We start from the raw sequence: 19,909 nt of genomic DNA on the forward strand, positions 1-19,909 counted from the left end.
AGCTGTCCCTACTAGAAACAACAGAAACATTACTCCCGAAAACCTCATTCCCTTGATATTACCCACCCTTAACTCTATCCCAGACCACACAGATCCCTTCAATATGGTAGATGTGTACAACAAAGTGATGCTATCATCCCTTGACGTTATAGCACCACTGAAAATGAGAAAGAGTAAACCCTGCAAACATGTGAACACCTGGTTCTCTCCACACCTAAAAGTAATTAGACAAGAGAAACGCCGATATGAAAAAATATGGAGACTAGACCCTTCAGAGACCAACAAGAATAACTTGAATAAACAATCGTCCCTCTACAAAAAAGAAATCATCCTTGCTAAACAAACCTATTACAACCTCTGAATTTCCCAAGCTAAATCTAATACCAAAGAGCTTTTCGCTATTCTGAAAGAGGTAGAATCTCCTATCCAAACTCCAGACTCCTGCATCAAAGACAAAAACTGGTGCTCTGGCATACAAAATGCTCTTGCTAATAAAATTACAACCTTGCAAACCAAGATTAATAACAAAAAAAATACTCTTCTTACTTCTTCTAAACCTAGCAACACCAATGAGACAGCGCCACAACCTAGCCGGACTCTACCTTATGCAGCCTTTCCCCGCTTTAACTTTCGCAAAGTATCCACCAAAGAGGTTGAAAAAGTCATCCTTACTCTCAAACCTTCGAGCTGCCATAGTGACTTATGCCCAGCACAACTCATAAAAGAAACAGCTCGAGAACTCTCCTCTTTTATTACCAAACTTATAAATGCAGCCTTCACTTCAGGCACCATACCTAATAACTTAAAACAATCCTGGGTCCTCCCTCTCCTCAAAAAACAAAATTTAGACCCCTCCATCCCCACTAATTACCGCCCCATCACTACAGTCCCATTCCTACTTAAAATCCTCGATAAAATAGCATACCTACAAATCCAACACTACCTTGAACCCAACCTCTTAGGAGTCCGACAATCAGGTTTCAGACCCCAACATGGCACTGAGACCGCTCTCATAGACCGTAAGGCAGAAATAGATGAGCTGAGAGATGAGGGTAAGACGACACTATTGTTGCTCCTTGATCTCCCAGCTGCATTTGATCTGGTTGACCATGAGATCCTCTGCAATCACTTAGAATCGGCAGCCCACTTCTCCCAAGAGGCAATCGACTGGATTCAGTCCTTTCTCAATAACCGAACAATGCGAGTCTTCTCCCCATTAGCAGCCGCTGACCCAATGCCCATTACCTGTGGTGTGCCTTGGGGCTCGTGTGTCTCTCCCACTCTGTACAACATCTTCACAAAGCCCCTTTTCGATGATATTGATGGTTTGGGTATCGCCTACACGGACTACGCCAATGATACTCAGATCCTCATCCCGCTGACAGGGGATTATGACAAGGATTTGCCCTTTGTAAACAGAGTGTACCTCATCCAGGCATGGATGGCCTCACACGGTCTATGCCTGAATGATGACAAAACGGAACTCCTCATCCTATGCACTGCAGCTAATCTCAACAAACTTGGCCAGAACTACTCCTCATTTGAAATCGCCAATAACATTATTGCCGTGGCTAAGGAGGTTAAAACCCTTGGCTTTTATCTAGATTCCACACTTAAATTAAAAAAACAGGTAAACGCTATGGCTTCCGCCACCTCCTATGCCTGCAAACTTATCAGAGCAGCCAAACCTTTCCTTTTTTCTAACAATTGCATCACCTTAGCTAGAGCCTTGATCTTGTCCAAATTGGAATATTGCAACGCTCTCTACGTACGTAGGCAGCAATAAATACATCACAGACAAAATTCAAATCCTGGAAAATAATGCATTAAGAGCAGCCCTAAGAAAGAAAGTCCACGTTTCCAACACTAGATCAGTCAACTGGCTCTCCACGAAAGATAAGATCTTCCTCAAATCTGTCTCTCTGACTCACAAATGTCTCCACCATTCTGCCCCTCAATACCTCATAATGAGATTCATCAGGCAAGTATCCTGCCGCCCCTCCAGAAAGGTGAACTCCAACCTCCTATTGGTGCCTAGATTCAAACGCACTACGACTGGGGGAAGTAGCTTCTCTGTCAAAGCAGCACAACAGTGGAACTCTCTACCTCCATCCCCAAGGGAAGATTTGCCTTACTCACAATTCAGATGTAATCTTATTCACTGGATCAAGGAACACGATAACTAATGTACTGGTACCTTACTGTCCCTTCTGCTATAAATATGTAAATTGTGTATATCATATTCCTTATGTAAATTTGACTTATCGTATATATCTCATTACTGTTGTTGTGTCCAGCAATGTAACCATAGCTGGATTTCATCTACACTGCCTCATGTAACCTAAGCTATACAATCCTCTTGTTGCTCTTGCGCCCTGCTACCTCTGGGTTAGGTGCGCATTACAAATAATAAAAAACAAACTAAAAAAAAAAACCTGTATTTGGCCAAATAACTGCTATTTCTGCATATGAATAATTTCCCTCCTAGTCTTTTTGCCACACCGATAATTAAGGACTTCCTTGAGGGCAGTGGACTTTCTCTTCCTTGCAAGTTGAATGTTGTTCTTCATAAAATGATTGGACCTCCTTTGGAACCTATGCTTAAGGCTGGCTTAAAACTTTTTACATGAATGATAGCGAAGCATTCTAATGGATTTTGTCCTCCCACGTATTCCTTATCTATATCTCCTATATCCAGCTTCAGCTGCTTTGGAATTTTTTTTCAGCAGAGGGCGCTGTGCATTTATGCGTCGACTCGCTGTCCCCAGATGATGATGCAGATTCCTCTTGCAGGCAATTAACGACCAGGGTTACTGATTGTATGGGATGGGGAAGGCCTTCCCTCCCATGATAACATCACGGATATCCTAGACAAAGGGATCCAATCCTACTATTTCATGTAGCTCTATAAAAAGAGTAAGTGCAAGCTGGGAAGCACCAGAATCAAGTCCAGCAGTCAGTTTACTAAGAAATATAGGCCGTCAAGTAGTGACCACAGCTATTTGTCTCAACACCCTACTCCATAAAGCCTGGTGGTGCAAGCTCCAACCGCTACCTCTAAGCAAGTGTTACGCTCACCTGGCTCCCACAGAGGCGTCGATCTAGACTGGACTGCTGCGGTCTCCACCAATGTGACGCATAGGGCCGAGATGACGGACTGGACTGGCCCACCTAGCTTCGTTTGCTTGGCCCGTAGAAATATTCTTCTGCAAATGGAGAAAAGGAATTAACCACCCGTGGAGTTGAGCGTAAATCCCCCCACCCCGCTGTTCTCCCCACTGATCACCTTTGATGTCCCCTCTTATAGTCTCACCTGATGATTTGAAAAGATGAGCTCTCCATCCTGCATTGAGCGCAGGGGGCGTAGATAACCAGTTGCTTCACTGGCTCGAAGGAATTGGTGAGTTCCAGGACAATATTGACTCCGATATTCCCAGCAAGACGCCGTAAGTATGTAGTTCTTAAGAGTTCAAATGCCTGACTTTCACTCTTGTCCGATTCCTTGCAGGTTGCAGCTTGACCCTATTGAAGAGTTCCTCATGGCAACCGGTAATGTTCTGGTAAGGATTTGTATTATCCAACACAGGTCGATAAAATAATGTCCATATGTAACCTGTTGCTTTCTCCCTTATTTAGGCGCTGAGAGAAAGTATGAAGTCTCGGGGAATAATGCCTCCGGCGGTAAAATCAGTTAAGTCTTTTGTGGTGAGGAGGGTTCCTCTTGTTAGTCCCTTGTTTCACCTTGTTTCACCTTGCTGTCCTTTTGTTTCCCCTTAGGGGCCGGGGTTCGGCTAGGATGCAGTGGAAGCTGCGCCGACCCGTGAAGCATAGTACCCCCGGTGGTAAAATCAGGTAAGTCTATGGGGGGGGTATTTCTCTGTGTATTCCCTTGGCTCACCTTGCTGTTGTCTTCTCCTTAGGTGCCTGAGTGCGGCGGGAACATGCAGGAGGATGCGGTGAAATGTGAAGGTGCTGCGAAGGCCGGTGAGTTCAGCGCGGCGCTGCAGCAGGCGAGGCGACGCGCATAAAATAACTTCTTTCTTCCAGCTCGAAGGCGCGATGAATCGGGAATTCAGGTAAGGATAAAAGGTATTGCTCTTGTTCTAACCTTTTCTCCTTCTTTCTCCCTTTTTCTAGGAGCTCCAAACTCGAGATGGGCGTGGCAGAAGACTGCATGCAGACTTGCAGGCACGGTGAGCGTTACGCTGCTAGATGCAGAAAAACGTGAAGCGTGTGCTGCTCTTCGGGCGTGGTTTAAATAGCCTCCAAAGTAGTCCCAGGTAAGTATTCCTCCCCAGCCCCACCCGAGTAAAAAAATAGTCCCTAGGTAAAATCGTCCCTTCCAAGCCTCGTTTGGCTTGGAGCTCTTGCAGCATGGTCTGCATCAGGTAAGTTTTAATCTATGAGCCTGGCGCCAGGACTGACTCTCCATAGGCGCCAGGACTGCACCAAAATAGCCCCTAGCGGGGATTGTTGGGCTTGCTTGGGGTAACTTGATGCCTGCTTCTGGGGTTGCTGGACTTGGTCTGGGTCCCCGGGGGTAGGCATCATGACAGAAATCTGCCTATCTGACCATTCCACCAGATGGGGATGATGCCTGGTCAAGGAAAGTCTTTTCTGCTGGAGCATGGCTCTCAAGTCTGACAACTCTGCATGTGCCCTTGCGAAATATACCGTCACCCTATTGGACCATGTATCCATGGCGGCTGAACATATTCCCGAAAAGGGAAGAAAGAGACTGCTTCCTGGACATTGTAAAAGATGGGAAATGGGCCATGTGTGATACTCTACAATCAGGTTTGGATTCTGCTGACAGTATCAGAGCCATGGCGGCAAGCACTGTGATACGCAGGTCTGCGTGGATGAGGAAGTCTGGGTGCCGACATCAGGCAGCCCCAGTTTTTTCACCCCAGTGGATCTTCTTGGAGGGGAAGATCCTTTCACTTCTACTCCTCAGTTGGAAGAATGAGAGGAATGGCTGATCAAAGAGGCAAAAGCAGATTCCCTCGTGGTGGACGAGGAAGAGATGCAAAGCCTGCCCAAGCAGTGGCATCTTTACCATCAGCCGCCTCAAAACCTCTCTGAGGACTTGGCTTGCAACACCCCGGTGGGAGGCAGACTCTCTCAGCATCTGAAAGAATGACGAGGCATTACTTCGGATGCCTGGGCATTAGAAACCATAGCCCGGGGTTACTGCCTCCTCTTCATTCAGAGACCTCAGAATCATGGGAAGCCATTTGTTAAAGGTTCCAAATCCATTCCTTTTGCAGGAAATGTTGAGCCTGCTAGAGAAAGGTGCTATCGAGCCAGTACCTGTAACGGAGAGGAACAAAGGATGGTATTCCTCATTTCCTAATCTGCTAGAAGGATGGAGGATTGAGACCCATCTTGAAGATGACTACAAGGGATGTCGAGATCCTCACCCTAAACTCTCTAAAACACTTTCCTAGTGTCTACAAGTGCACACAACATGGAGGTCGGTATTCTGTGTTTTAATCTTTCCGCCCCCACAGCGTGTCTTATCGTTAAAACAACAAAGTGACTCTATGACCTGACGGTCAATAGAAGTATTCTTAAAAACAACCTATTTTCTAACCACTGTGGTATAGTGGAGAGAAAATGTGTGATGATAACTAGAACAATTTCTTTTACCAAGCCATTTTCTTTATTTATAAGGGTGTTGGGGTCTGGGTTATCAACCAGTCCTCTTGACAACAGTCAACCGGTTTCAGCGGGATTCTCGAGTGGCTGCTTTCTTCAGGACGAATACACTACTTTATTCTGGTATTCTTAAGGTATCTTCAAACCTATGAAGTGTTATAGGATGTCTTCTGTGGTCCAGAGTGGATATAGTGGAATAATCCCTGATCCTATAAGGATAAAGACAAGAAAGACAGGTGGGACTGACGTCCGTCTCAAGTACTATTAAATCTCTTTAAAAGACGTATATTGGAAGGTGCTGCAACTTTGAAATGGAGTTCTCCTTACCTCTATATATCAAAGTACTAAATCATGTAGTCCGTTATATGCTGCGGGTCTCTTGGCCTCAGCTGCATAAATGGTTATGTCTTTAACGTTCAATTCTGTGTGGGGAAGATGTGTGGCTCTCTCTTCTCTCCGGAGTTGTTCTCACTGTAATGGGGAGGAGTATCAGATTGTAGTATAAATACTTTTATGGGTATTAAGTGTCTGCACTCAGATATTTTACATGTATAGTGCCTCTCATTCACTATCGTTTAACACGCTAGGTGAACTATATCTAGTGTTTCTCAACTTCAATTTATGGTGTTTAAGGGACATCCGTCTGCTAATGAGGATGTTCGTTTATCTCGCAGTCGTGGGGCATACTGGAGCGTATAGATACAGAAGGTGGGGGCGCCGCCAGACACGCTTACCTCTGTCTCCTTATCTCGCCGCCTCTTGTTATGCGATCCGATTCAGCGCCATCTTGGGCCATGTTTACATATATCACCGTGTTATGTGCACGTGATCGCGTATCCACTACAGATAAAGCGCAGGTTTACCTGGGAGTTGTAGTCTATTATTGCAGTGTCATATTTACATAGAACATTGTGACCCGTAATTGCTACCTGTGTTCACATCTATTGCCGCTTCGTGTTCACTGTAAAAATAGCTCGAAATTACCTAGGGATTGTAATCAGTGATGCTATGCCATGTTAGTATAAATCCCCGCATTGTATTCACTCGAACGTATAATTACTATAACAGATGCCCCGGAATACCTGGGGCTTGTAGTTCAAGTTTAGTCCACTTCGGATCACCAATATTCTCAAAGTGTTTAATGTATTTGTCGCCTTTGAACGGGGACCATTAACTTTATAGAACCGCCAGGGTTTGCCAACAGATATCCTCATTTAAGCCTACCAAGTGGCTGCGGGTCCTATATATACATTGTTGTTCTCTCTTCAATAAGAGGGCTGTGATGTTTCCACCTCTTTTAGGTAATCTGACTTTCTCTAATACGGTCCACGTTAAGTCGTTTTCAGTATGTTGTTTCTCAATGTAGTGTTCTACCAGCGGGGCAATTCTTTTTTGAGTCCTGATGTTGGATCGGTGCTCCCCTATACGTATCTTTATGGCTTTTGTCGTCATGCCAATATACTTCTTAGTACAGGGGCACTGTATTAGATACACTACATTTGTTGTGTTACAATTCTTCAGACTCCTCTGTTCCCAAGAATACTTCAAGCCTATATCTATGGCTGTAGTGCGCTGTGTGTATTTACACACAGTACAGGTACCACATGGTGTATGGCACTGGGGTGTGGGTGTTTTCCAGAGTGTATTCGTGTTGGTGGTAAGGGGTGTTTCTTTGTAGGTCTGCACCAGCGAGTCTCTAATATTCTTTCTCCTTCTTATGGCGAACTGTGGTTCAGGTAGTTGTTGTTCTTCAATGTTGAGTATGTGCCAAGCTTTTCGAATTTCTTTCTCCAAGCGGTTAATTATTGGAGAATGACTAAACACAGCTGTGATTGTATTGTCATCTCTTTTTCTTCCATGTTGGTTGAAGGTTATCTCTCTCGGTATATTTCTCGCCCTCTTTTTCGCTTGGTTGATAATTCGATAGGGATAATTTCTCTCCTTTAGGTTATTTGAGAGTCTTGTTGCTTGTAAATCATACTCAGTTCTTGTGGTGCAGTTCCTCCTGAATCGGAGGAACTGCCCGAAGGGTAGATTCTCTTTCAATGACCTTTGGTGGAAGCTGTTATAATCCAGTAGGGAGGTCCTATGACCGTCAGGTCATAGAGTCACTTTGTTGTTTTAACGATAAGACAAACGCTGTGGGGGCGGAAAGATTAAAACACAGAATGCCGACCTCCATGTTGTGTGCACTTGCAGACACTAGGAAAGTGTTTTAGAGAGTTTAGGGTCAGGATCTCGACATCCCTTGTAGTCGGCTCAGCAGCACTCACTAGGGCCTCCAATCAATCGACACAAGATTTTTTACAGATAGGGGCATTTAACTTTGTGCTAGGGATTCAGCGTTAGGAATAACTTTGTAAATTAATTAGCCTTCTGTTATTGGTGTGTTATAATACTGAGGCATAAACGGGAGGCAATCGCCTTTCAACTCCATTTTGTGGTTACTCCATCTTGAAGATGGTCACACTTTCTCAGATACTTCATGCCCTCCAGTGCCAGGGTTGAATGGCGTCATTGGACCTTCAGGATGCTTATTTTTATGTGCCAATCCATCTCAAGCACAAAGTACCTGAGGTTCACCGTTGGCGGTTTTCATCAGTTTTGAGTTTTGTCATACGTGCTGACCTCTGCCCGAGGGTATTCATCAAACAGATTCCGGTGGTGGCAGCGACTCACAGAAGGGGGATTCACATCTACGCCTAACTGGACGATTGGCTAACCAGGGCATGTTCTCCCAAACAAGACCTTGATCATCTCGGCGTAACCGGCTACTGTCCACAAACTGGGCTTCTCCCTCAATTACAAGAAGTCCCATATGATCACATCTCAAAAGCTCCAATTCATCGGGGCTTAACTGGATACATCCTTTGGGGGGAAAACCTTGCCACCCAAGGTGGGGGCTCAACACTATCTATATTCATTTTTATATACCGCCACTAACCCGAAGGCCTCAGGACGCTCATTCTGCAGATGGTCACCAGATTTTAGAGTGCCCAGCATCTCCCCGCCTTAGACTTCTTGAGGTTGCTCGGCCTCATGGCATATGCATTTTTCTGGTGCCAGAGGCTCGCCTGAGAATGAGATCCTTCCATGGTCTCTCAGGACACAATGGTCTCAATTCTCGGGCAACATGTCAGACCTACTTCTGGTTCCAAACAGGGTCGCACAGGATCTCCTGTGGTGGGCCTGCAAGGGCAACATTCTGAAGGGAGAACCTTTTTGGCAACCATAGCTGGATAGAACAGTAGTTATGGGCCCCTCACTCACGGGGTATGGAGCCCACGCCCACGCCAACGATCTAACAATCAGCGGTCTTTGGTCTCCATCGGATTCCAAAATACCCATCAGCCTTTTGGAGCTGAGAGCAATCCGACTTGCGCTGAAGGCTTTTCTGTCCTCTGTATGGGTAAAGAATGTCCTTATAAAGACGGATAACAATTTCCATGTACTATCTTGTTGGGGAGAATTCTCATAAATGTGCTAATGCCCTTCACCTTAGAGACCTCCAGCAACTTTGCTGGGTTTTGAGGACTTGATTTTTTTTAACTGGAGAGAGTGCTAGCCTTTCTTCCCACTCTCTCATGTATTTTGATGTTTGTTTTACTCTTGTGTTCATTGACTATGGAGTTTTAGACCACTCCATAGGCATCATCTTTTCATTTGTCACACAGCACCCTCAGTGCAATGGCACAGGGAAGCCTTTCAGGCTTTCCCGAGGTTTAAATACCTTCTCTGGGATAAACTACTGTTTCCCAGCGAAAGTAAAGTGAAATTGACTTTAGTCTTTTTTAAATTCCTAGACCCAGCACATCCTATCTTACAATAGCGTGCTGGAGGGGTTACTTAGTATCCCCTGTATCTAGAAACTCATGTAGCAGTCAAATGCTACCCTTTCCTCTCAAAATGGCTGGTGGCAGTGGTTTTTACAACGAACTACCATGAATTTTCCCAACCGTGAACACCGGTAGCGTTAAATCGCGGGAGCCATGTTTTTCAAGATGGCGTCTGAGCTCCCTTTTTTTAAACCGGTCCCGGTCTTCTTTTTTCGCCATTTCTTTTTGAAAGGTCCTTCTAGAGTTTCTCTGTGCGCCAAACCAGGTTTGGTCCCTTTGTTCCCTCACCTTTGGCGGGCTTCAGGACTGAAGACTGCCTCTGGCGCCCGAGTGTCTGGGGTGGGCAGGAAGTAAGGGAGGTGCCCGAAACTCCATGTGCTTAGTCTCCTAGGAGACCCAAATGCACTCTGGCGTGATTGATTGGCTGGCTGACTGTCCGGCAAGGACAGCCACCCTGCTGGGTGAGTGACAGCTAGGCTGGAATGAATGGGAGGAAACTGGATAAAAGGCAAATCTCTAGGCTTGGAAGGCAGTCGACCATTGGAATGAAAGAACCTAAGACGAGCTTGAAGAGGACGGCTGCTGCAACTCCTGGACCGTTGGTTTGCCCGGTGAAGCCCTGCTGCAGGTCCAAATCGTCAAGTTCACTTAGACAGAGAAGCCCTGCAAGGACGACTTCTCCCTTTGAGTTGGTGGGACCAATGAACTCAACACTAAGCCACTTGGATGCCAATCTCGGAGCTGGTTGTATTGTCCTCAGAGTGCTGCAGGAAACCGAATAACCAGGGAGAGGGACACCAGTTTGTGTGCTTGACTACAGCTACCGGAATTGAAGATTTGCCAGTTGCCAGCTTTTTGACCAGTCCCAGTGCAGTGCAGGAGTCCGCCGACGTTCTCCCTCTTGTTCCCACAACTGAGGCTCCGGAACAGCGAGATCTGCAGGAACTGCCAGGAACAGAAGTCATCAGCTGCATGTTTTTCTTCATTTTTAAGGTACTGTGAAATAAGACGGAGAGAACTTGCCTCTCGCGACGAAAGTGCTTGAAACATTTGCATCTTGCAGGCCTAATCAGCTTGTGACCCAACATATGATTCTTTCCTTTACAAACTACTTCTGACAACTTTTCCAAAGACTTTTCCGTTTAACTACCAGAACCGCTTTATCCTATACAAGACTTTAGCCCATTGACTTTGGCCTAACCTATTGCATTGAATTTACTCCTCTGTTGAACTCAAAATATTTGCACAGCCTAAAGAATAATTGTAAACTTCTTCTATTGATGTTCTCTTAACCTATGCCTTTTTGCTCCTACTTCAAAGTACTCTGAATGCCACCTTGCCCCTCCTTCAAAGTAGTCTAAGTGCCTCAGAAACTGATACTGTAAAGTACTGAAATATATTTGTGTGTGATATATTGCCTCCTTCGATTGAATGTTTTAGAACTGACTGTTTTACCAAGAAACCTTGAGTGTAAGAGTCTATTTGAATACTTGTGATTGTAGACCTCTGTAAAATCATTACAGCTCACATTGCACTCTTGAGATAAGCCTGGCTGCTCAGCAATGCTACCAAAACTGTGTAGTACAGACTTATACCAAAGGTTTTTTTGCTTACACCTGTAGTCCTAGTTGTGTGTAGTGGTCCCCAAGGGTACTGCATACAAACTTTGCCTAAAATACCTCAACAAGGTGGGGTAGGGTCACTACCACTGTAAAGAGAGGCAGTGCAGCTCTGGTTCTGGCCAATACAAGGACTCTCCTTATCGGCAGCTCACCTAGAGTGGGTAATACGGCGGTGGATGCTCTAATCAAGCAGAGTAAAGTCTTCCACGAGGGAACCAGCTCGTGAAGTCCTTCAATAGATCTTCACCCTTTGGGGAGCCCCTCCAGTGGATCTGTTTGCGACCAGTGTGAACCGGAAGTACGAACTGTTAATTTTCCCCCAAGGGGAGCTCTAGGCGACACGTTCGTAGTGCACTGGTATTTTCCACTTCTGTACGCGTTTCCTCCAGTCCCTGCCATTACTCGCGTGATCAGGAGGTTGAGAAAGTTCAGGAATCCATGATCCTAATTGCTCCGGATTGGGCCAGGACCAGGAGGGCATGGTACCCGGACCTTTTTGACATCTCCATCTGCCTAGCGAGAGGAGGGTTGGATTCTCTATCCAGAGGTCAACATGCTCAACCTTCACTAATGGTTTCTGAGAGGTTGAGATACAAGGATTGGGACCTCCCGGATGAAGTAATGGAAATCTTGCTTTCAGCCAAAAGTCCAGCAATAAAGTCTTTGTACCGCTGCCATTGGAAAAAATTCTGCAGCTAGTACAGTGATAAGAATGCGGATCCTTTTCTATACAAAACACCAGAGGTGTTATCTGTTCTGCTGCATTTGGCCAATCTGGGGCTCCAGGTTGGAACCATTAAAGGTGATTTGCTGGCGATTTTCTTCAAGTGCTCGTCTGAAGAAACATATTTTAAAATACCTTTGGCAGTACAATTTCTGAAGGGACTCACTGACGTGTTCCCTCGATCTCCTTTTCAAGTTCCTATTTGGGACCTTAATCTTGTTTAGAAATTTCTCATGTGTGCACCATTTGAACCACTCCATTTATTTCCTTTAAGACCTAACATTCAAAACCATCTTGTTAGTAGCAACATCAGCCCATAGGGTGAGTTGCATGTACTATCTTCTAAACCACCTTTTGTTTTTTTATCCTTAATGTCAAACCTTCACTCCTACCGAAGATTATATCAGATTTTCTCCTGCACCAAAAGTTAGTATTACCTTTTACCCACCACCTCATCCTGGCAAGGAAGAGGAAAGATTACACAGACTTGACCCAAGAAGGGCTCCGCGTTTCTACATTTCAAGAATGTCAATGTTTCGTATAGATGACCAAATGTTTATAGGATATACTGGTCATCGACTGGGATAGGCTGTAACTAATGGAACCATGTCCAGGTGGATTATTTAAGCCATTACTGAATGCTATAGAATGGGCGGGAAAGATCCCCCAGAAGGCTTGAGAGCCCATTGCACTAGAGGCATGACTACTTCTTCTGCTCTGCAAAGAGGGGTTCCAATAAAAGATATTGTGAGGCAGCCATTTGGTCTATCATTCACACGTTTGCAAAGCATTGATTCCTTCCACCTTAAAGCAGTCCTTCATTCAGTTCACCCTTGATTACAAAATTCGTACTCCCTCCGCCAAAACAAATACTGCTTTGGGAGTCTGTTATAGATGAAGAATACGTGGGAGGACACAATACATTCGAAGAACTCGTTACTTACCCCTGGTAACGTTTTGTCGACTGGATGTTCCTCCTACGTATCTATCATCACCCCTCCCAGCCTACCCTGCTATAGAATTGTCCATGTTGTTGCAGTTTACGCTCCTTCAGAGTCTTGTATGGGCTAATCCACATTAATGCGAGTAGTTCTACTGTAAGAAAAACAAGAAAAAACAGAACTGAAGTCAACGTGTGTTGCACATTCCAAATATACTTTTGATGACGTCATAATTCCGAAGCCGCTGAAGCTGGGTATAGGAGATATCATACATGAGGAATACGTGGGAGGAACAATCGGACATGAGGAGTACGTGGGAGGAACATCTAGTCGAAAGAACGTTACCAGGGGTAAGAAACTAGTTCTTATGCTTTACTCCCTTTGTGTTTTGGCACATTCTTATGGGGAAACTGATTAGTTCACAAGATTTTCTGTATTGTTAAAATTGCACACACCACCCTAAAAGTGAAGTGTGTCCTTATATATTTTTCTGTAATGGCTTTTTGCCATTACAGTGCCATTAGATGGTAAAAGCGGATATTTCTTTCTACCGTGTTCTTTAAATATTTACTTGCTCACTTTGGCCTTTACCGTAAATGGATACTTAAAGGTGACTAGCACCCTAAAATGGCAGTGCCATACGGTTTTTGCTCGTCCCTTGGCCCTTTTCTTTTTTCCCGCCTGCTCAAGAAATTCCATATATGAAATGCTCTTCCATGGGGAAAGCTGCTGCTTTCGCGAGTGAAGAGGCGATTTGTGCGAGCCAGTAGGTGAAGGCTGGGACTGTCTGGTCCCATTACATATCCTGCTGCCTGAATGTCTGTTGCTGGTCAGATGTTGTGGCCAGTGGCTATCCATGATTGGAAAGCCACTGCCAGTTTGAATGTAGCAGGTACTTAACATTGGTGGAGCTGGGCGAGCTTCCTGTCCAATCTTGGATAAAAGGATTCCCATAGACATTCTGGAGATCCTCTTTGGCGCCAAGCCTTGTATGAAGAAGAGCAGCCCGTTAACGAATCCTGCAGCTAACGAGCACCAACTCCTGTATAGTCCAGGTGAAGCCCTCCTCCTCTGCCTGATCTCAAGAAGACCCTAGTTGGTGCTTGCTTTGGCCCCCATGACTGGTGGGAACAACCAGTCTCGACTCCTGTTTGAGGATCCATGCCATCTGAGCCTTCGGAACTGACCAGCTCTCTCCTGGGCCACCTCGCTGCAGCCATCACCGTTTCGAGTGCATCCTTGAGATTTGGAGGAACTTCAACTTGTACAAAAAGACATCTGCGCCTGCATTTTCAGCCAATTTTCATCAACGGACACTGTGCAGGACCTACTCCTTTTGTTAATCCATGAAACATCGCCTGATGCTGCCTGACCTTAACGACTCCCGTTGCAGTCTGTCTTTGCATTTTAGAGGTGTACTGTGGTTGCCTGCACTGCATAAATCTTCATAAATCTTCATTTATTCTTCATTTGGGTGTTAAGCTAGAAAGTTCCAAAGCACCGCGACTGACTGAAACTAAATCCCACGGTTGAAAGTGACCTTTGAACTCACGACCCCTTTGCGGTCCTCGACTGACCAAGCATAGAAGACGGTGTCCCCAACGAATTCAGGAACCTCTAAAGTGGCATTTGAGTTATGTGACTGCGTTGGATTACTAAAGTAGTTCTGGTGGCGACACTCCAAATTTTGCACCTCTGGAAGACTAGGAAAAAGCCATGTGTTGTTGAATGGTTATTGCAGGTTCAGTTGCTCTCATGGTTTGGAAAGATTAAGTATGGTGCTTTAGAGAAGAATTTTATAAGGAGCAATGGACTGCTTTTAATGTACTGTATGCTTGAAATGAGTGTTAGCGGCCTCTAGTTTATTTTATAATCATCTTTTGAGTGGATAATTTGTTGAGGTTTGTTTTTTTCTTTTTTTTCATGTATGTCTTGTTTTTGTGTGGTGTTGTGTTTTGTGTTTGATTTCTTTCTCATTTTTTGGCTCTGTCATTTAAAAATGTGATTCTTATTTTAATGGGGATATTTGAATTCTTTTCCTTATTGATTTTGTTATTTTTTTTTACCAAACATACTTATTATTCTGCATCGATTGCATTTATATTGTTTTTCATATATGTTGTTTTGGAATGATGTATTTTTTCTGAAAGTTTTGACTAAAGTTGTAAAAAAAAAAATTTTGGAAGCGTATTCTAGTGCCAGAGGTAGGGATACATTTGCTGTTCTATTGCATAGTTTGATATTAATGATGGTACTTATAATCCAAGTTCAAACCATGGGTATCTTCATTAATATTCATAAAGTAGTCTCTCTCCTTCTGTAGAGTTGAAAACGGAGCAGTCCTACATGAAATGTATTCTTCCTTTGATTTATCATGAAAAAAATAACGGATCGCTCCCCTGTCACTACACTGCATGATGGGATACCAGTGGAGGCGTGTAGCCTTAAAGTGATTGCTGCATTTTGTTACCTCAACACTGGTGCCTTTTTTTTCAGAATGCTACACAGGTACGCTTTTTTGTGTGTGGTAAAAGCAGTGTAAATTCCCTTACTGTGCAAGATCTTTAATTAAAAAAATGTTGACTCAAAACCCAGATAGTTATCTGCGGTCCTAAATTAATATTACTCACATAAGAAAATTGAGATGCTTGTATGTGTAAGTAAACACTTGAAAATGCGTTCCGACATCCTCCCCATAGGCAGAGCAATTCAGCACTTTGTGAATATTAACAAATATGCAAACAGGTCACCAAGTAACCATAACCCCTTTTAAACTAAGCCAAGTCCGCCAATGGGGTAACTGTAATATCAAAAAATGTTGCACAATCCTTTATTCTTGTCATCAGCCTATTGCTAAACTCAAGATGTCCCCCTAGAAAGGCTCCACTGCCCGTGTGTGACTGTACCTAGACGACGATGGTGCGCCGCCTATCTAATACGGATAGCAGAAAAAGAAGTCCCTAACATTATACTGCTCTAAAAAAAACAATGCGATTGCACTGGTAAAAACAATTATAGTAAAATACTTAAAAAGATACATTCAGGTGGCTACGTTTGACCCACTTAATTCCACCGCCGCCTAAGTGAGTACCAAAGATTATATTAGAAAAAGCCACATAGTGGTAACACACACTGGAAACTTTTTCTATTGACTTTATAGTTTATCAATGTGTCCTAATGACTATAAATGATATCTATAAGCTGGTTTACCGTTTTCGGTGACAACACAAGTCATTCGATGTCACCTGCTTCAGGGCCAATAAAAAGATCGAACACACTTCGTCTTCGGGTCTTTTTTGGGGTTTCACAGGTACTTAATAGCCGCCGCCCTTATTGTTCAATTGACCTGTCTGCACGGTACATGCAACTTCTTTACGCCTTCAAGAGTCATGCGAGTCATTAAACATGCAAGTCCCCAAAAATCAGTGTCCGTGGAATTATTGCATGCCGAATAAGCCAAAAAATGCTTTGTCTTGTTCAGGTCCGGAAGCCTCATGTCCTCCTTCGGGGCCTTTCTAGAAAGACATCTTGAGTTCAGCAATAGGCTGATGACCAGTATTAATAAAGATACCCATGATGGAGAATTAGGATTACAAGGAAGTAACTTTTCCTTATTTCCAAGTCATAAGAAACCATTTCTTCCTCTAATAGCCTTTTAATCAAAAACACTTTTGTAAATGTGGAGAGTTATATTTTGATTTTAGTCACGTTGTTTAAAAAACGGGAATGTCGAAGTAATGTTTCATAAAGCAATTCATATTTTGTTCATTGAACACCAATGACAGCTGCTAGACTGTATTACCTTTTGTTCTTTACCTGTGTTTTGTACAGTTTGGCGGCAATCCCTTTGCTTCATTGGTAAGCAATGCATCAGACTTGGCCAATCAGCCTTCACGTACCGAGAACAGAGATCCTCTGCCAAATCCCTGGGCTCCTCAGTCTACTTCGCCAGGTTCTACTACAGTTGGCGCGCCTGTCTGTGCAGATGGAATCGTTGGGGGTGGTAGTGGCACCAGTGGTGGAACCTCAGGACAGAGTTCTACAGTGCCACATTTGACTTCTGGATTAGGAGGTATGTTTGATAATGAACATTATTTGATGACGTTTGCATTTTTGAATTCTGTGGTTGCCTTTTGGATTGGAAAGTTGTTCCAAATCCTGCGACTCCATGGACCTCGGGTGGGATCAGTCCAGCTAGTCTGAAATAGCAATAACATGTGCTGTGGTAGTGTATCTGGTCATCCCAGAAGGAACTTTGCCAGGGCGAGTGCAGCACATACATGTATTCACAGCCAGTTCTTTTATAAGGGTAGTGTACAAGACAACCATAGTGAAGAATCTTGCTTAGCTGAAGTGTAATGCATCAAAACCAGTTAAAGTAGGAATGGTTGGAACTGCAAGGGTATCACATTACAAGCATCTGATGAGATTTACGGTCTAGGCCTTTGGAATCCTGAATGGGCAAAACAAGAGCAGAGCATGTAACAAAACTCCGGAGGTATTTTGCGATTTAGAATTCCAGAATTCAAAATATTTAGTCCTGTACATAAAGCTAGGTGATTAGATTCATGTACACCATACCCTAGTAAAGGTTACACTGCCCAAGATGTTTAGCAAGCAAGTGTAGTTTTTATTTTTGTAAGTGGGAATTAAGGTAAGGTGCAGAGAATCATTTACTTATTAATGTTTGTTTTTTCTACTCGTGAGTAAATTCTAGTCTCTGTAGGCCATCTAATCCCTTTACCACTGAGGTTCTGTTGCACCAGCCATTTAACCGTAGTATTTAGAATGGGCCCTGTTGAGATTGATTTCCAAAATCTCCTGGGGGAGGAATTTGGGAGGGTCACCCTATTATGGTTGACGGTGAGATACTGAGATTTTAGCCAAACCCAATCAAGGTAGGTAGCAGAGAGGCATGACTTAGTCTCAGAAGGGGAGTGTGAGTGGTCTAGGGCTGCAATGAGTACGCAAATAACACCATTAATAATTCCAATTAGATAGGTAAGTGCACAAATATACAATGATTTATTAGGCCTTTAAAATACATACTAAGCATGTAAAAACTTCAACTCAAATATTGCCATACCAACACTATGAAACATGTATACATTTACCCTTCAGAGATATAGAAAAGCATTTGATAGTACGCAGCAGAAAATACACTTAAGAATAACCATAGAACCGCTTCCCTCGCTCTTATAAAGTCCAACCCTAAAACGGTTTGGGACCTTGCGCCCAAGGTCAATAGTTTTCCAAAGTTATACTTCATAAGTAGGTTTATTAAGATATTGACTATGCCAGTCGTTATGATTAAGAGTCAAACAGTTGGGTAAAGTTCAGATAAATAAATCCATTCAATCCCAATTACTGGGATAGGCCTAGGAAGGGATCCTTGACCACGCCTCCACCGTCCAAAGTCAGGAAAGAGTGATTTGGGGTTAAGTCTTGATGCCTTTGTAGCTTTATGGAGAGGTGGGGGCACAGAAACAGGTATGTTAACTGAATCTGATTTCTTCAGATACTACTGCTGAGGCTCCGGGATCTGTTCAGAGGTCTCTTTCAGATGCAGAATTCAGTTGTTGGTTGCAGTGCTTAGGAAATGGTTCCAGGCACCTTCCAGCAGAACTCCCAAATCAAGAAAAGATGAAGACTTCAGCTGGGTAAACCACCCCAGGACACCTTCAGAGAGCGAAGAAAAGTTGCAACTGGAGTCAACAGGTTAGGTGGTGTAGGGGATATTGTAACATCTCATAATTGTATATGACCATTCTTTGTGGTTGTGAATCTAGAGCTTTTCTATGATTTTTTTATGAAGAGATTGTATTATACCTCCAGCGCCTACACCACCTACAATCGTAGCTCTCCACTATGCTGGAGAAATGTTACGCTCACCTGGACGCTACAGGGGTGTCGATCGGACCCGGACAGCTGCGGTCTCCGTCAACGTGATGCGTAGTGCATAGATGACTGTGTGGACTGGCCCGCCTAGTCTTGTCTGCTGGACCCAAAGAAGTATTTTCCTGCAAGTGGAGACAGGGATTAGCCACCTGTGGGTTTTAGTGATGGCCTCCCAACTGTTCTCGCTCTCCCCCACTAATCACCTCCGATATCCCCTTAGTAACCTCACCTTATGTTTGTAAAAGATGAGCTCTACATCCTGCGTTTCTTGCAGGGGCGCGTAGATACCAGTTACTTCACTGGTTTGAAGGCGTTGGGAGAGTTCCGATAAGCATTGACTCTGAAGTCCCAGGCGGGATTGGTAAGTAAATGTGCCCGATGTTCACTCTTGTCCCCTTCCTTCCTTAAGTTGCAACTGAGTTCGTGAGAAGAAGGTCTTGTAGCTGCTGCTGGCGTTCAGGTAAGAGTCTGTGTTACCCAACGCTGTTCGGTAACTATTGCATGCGTTAACGTGTTGTTTTTCTCCCTCTTTACAGATGCGGCATATGAAGATATGGAGAATAATACCGCCGGTGGTAAATCGGGTAAGTCTATGGTGGTAAGAGGTATTTGTTGATTCCCTTGGCTCACCTTGTTATTCTTGTGCCCCTAGGTGCCGGAGTACGGCAAAGAAATGATAGAGACAGTGCTGGCTCGAAAGATGCTGTGAGAACTGGTGAGTATGGCGCCGTGCTGGAGCTGGCGAAGCGACGCGTGCAGGACTGATGTACTTTCCAGGTCGGGAGATTAAATGGATCCGGAATCGGGTGAGGAATTTGAAATAAGTTTGTTTTCTAACCTTGTCCTTTTCTTCCTCTTTATTCTAGGAGCTCTGGATTCGAGGCGGGCGTGGCAGAAGACTGGATGCTGGCTGCAGGCACGCGGGCGTGGCAGAAGACTGGATGCTGGCTGCAGGCACGGTGAGAGTCACACTGCTGGATGCAGAATAACACGAAGCATGTGCTGCTGTTCGGCCGTGGTTTAAATAGCCTCCAAAGTAGTCCCAGGAAAGAAGTTCCCCAGGACCGCACCCGAGTAAAAAATAGTCCCTGTAGTAAAATAGTCCCATCCAGGCCTCACGTTGGCTTGGATTTATTTACAGCATGGTCTGCATGAGGTAAGTAATGTCTATGAGCCTGGCGCCTGTGGCGCCAGGACTGATTTTTATTATGAGCTGTGGCTGCTGGG

At 44.3% G+C, this 19,909-nt stretch overlaps 1 protein-coding gene across 2 annotated transcripts in view; it reads left to right on the top strand.

The window, feature by feature from the left end:
• UBQLN1 (ubiquilin 1) overlaps positions 1-19,909 on the top strand; it is a 1,098,378-nt gene that overhangs the window by 458,892 nt on the left and 619,577 nt on the right. For both annotated transcript variants that reach the window (XM_069625875.1, XM_069625876.1), the window contains one exon: positions 16,616-16,856. In XM_069625875.1, coding sequence (XP_069481976.1) covers positions 16,616-16,856 — 241 coding nt within the window. The remainder of the gene's footprint in view (positions 1-16,615; positions 16,857-19,909) is intronic.

The sequence above is a fragment of the Ambystoma mexicanum genome, chromosome 6p (genome assembly GCF_040938575.1).
Source record: "Ambystoma mexicanum isolate Mex_15411 chromosome 6p, UKY_AmexF1_1, whole genome shotgun sequence".
NCBI classification, from domain to species: Eukaryota; Metazoa; Chordata; class Amphibia; order Caudata; family Ambystomatidae; genus Ambystoma; species Ambystoma mexicanum.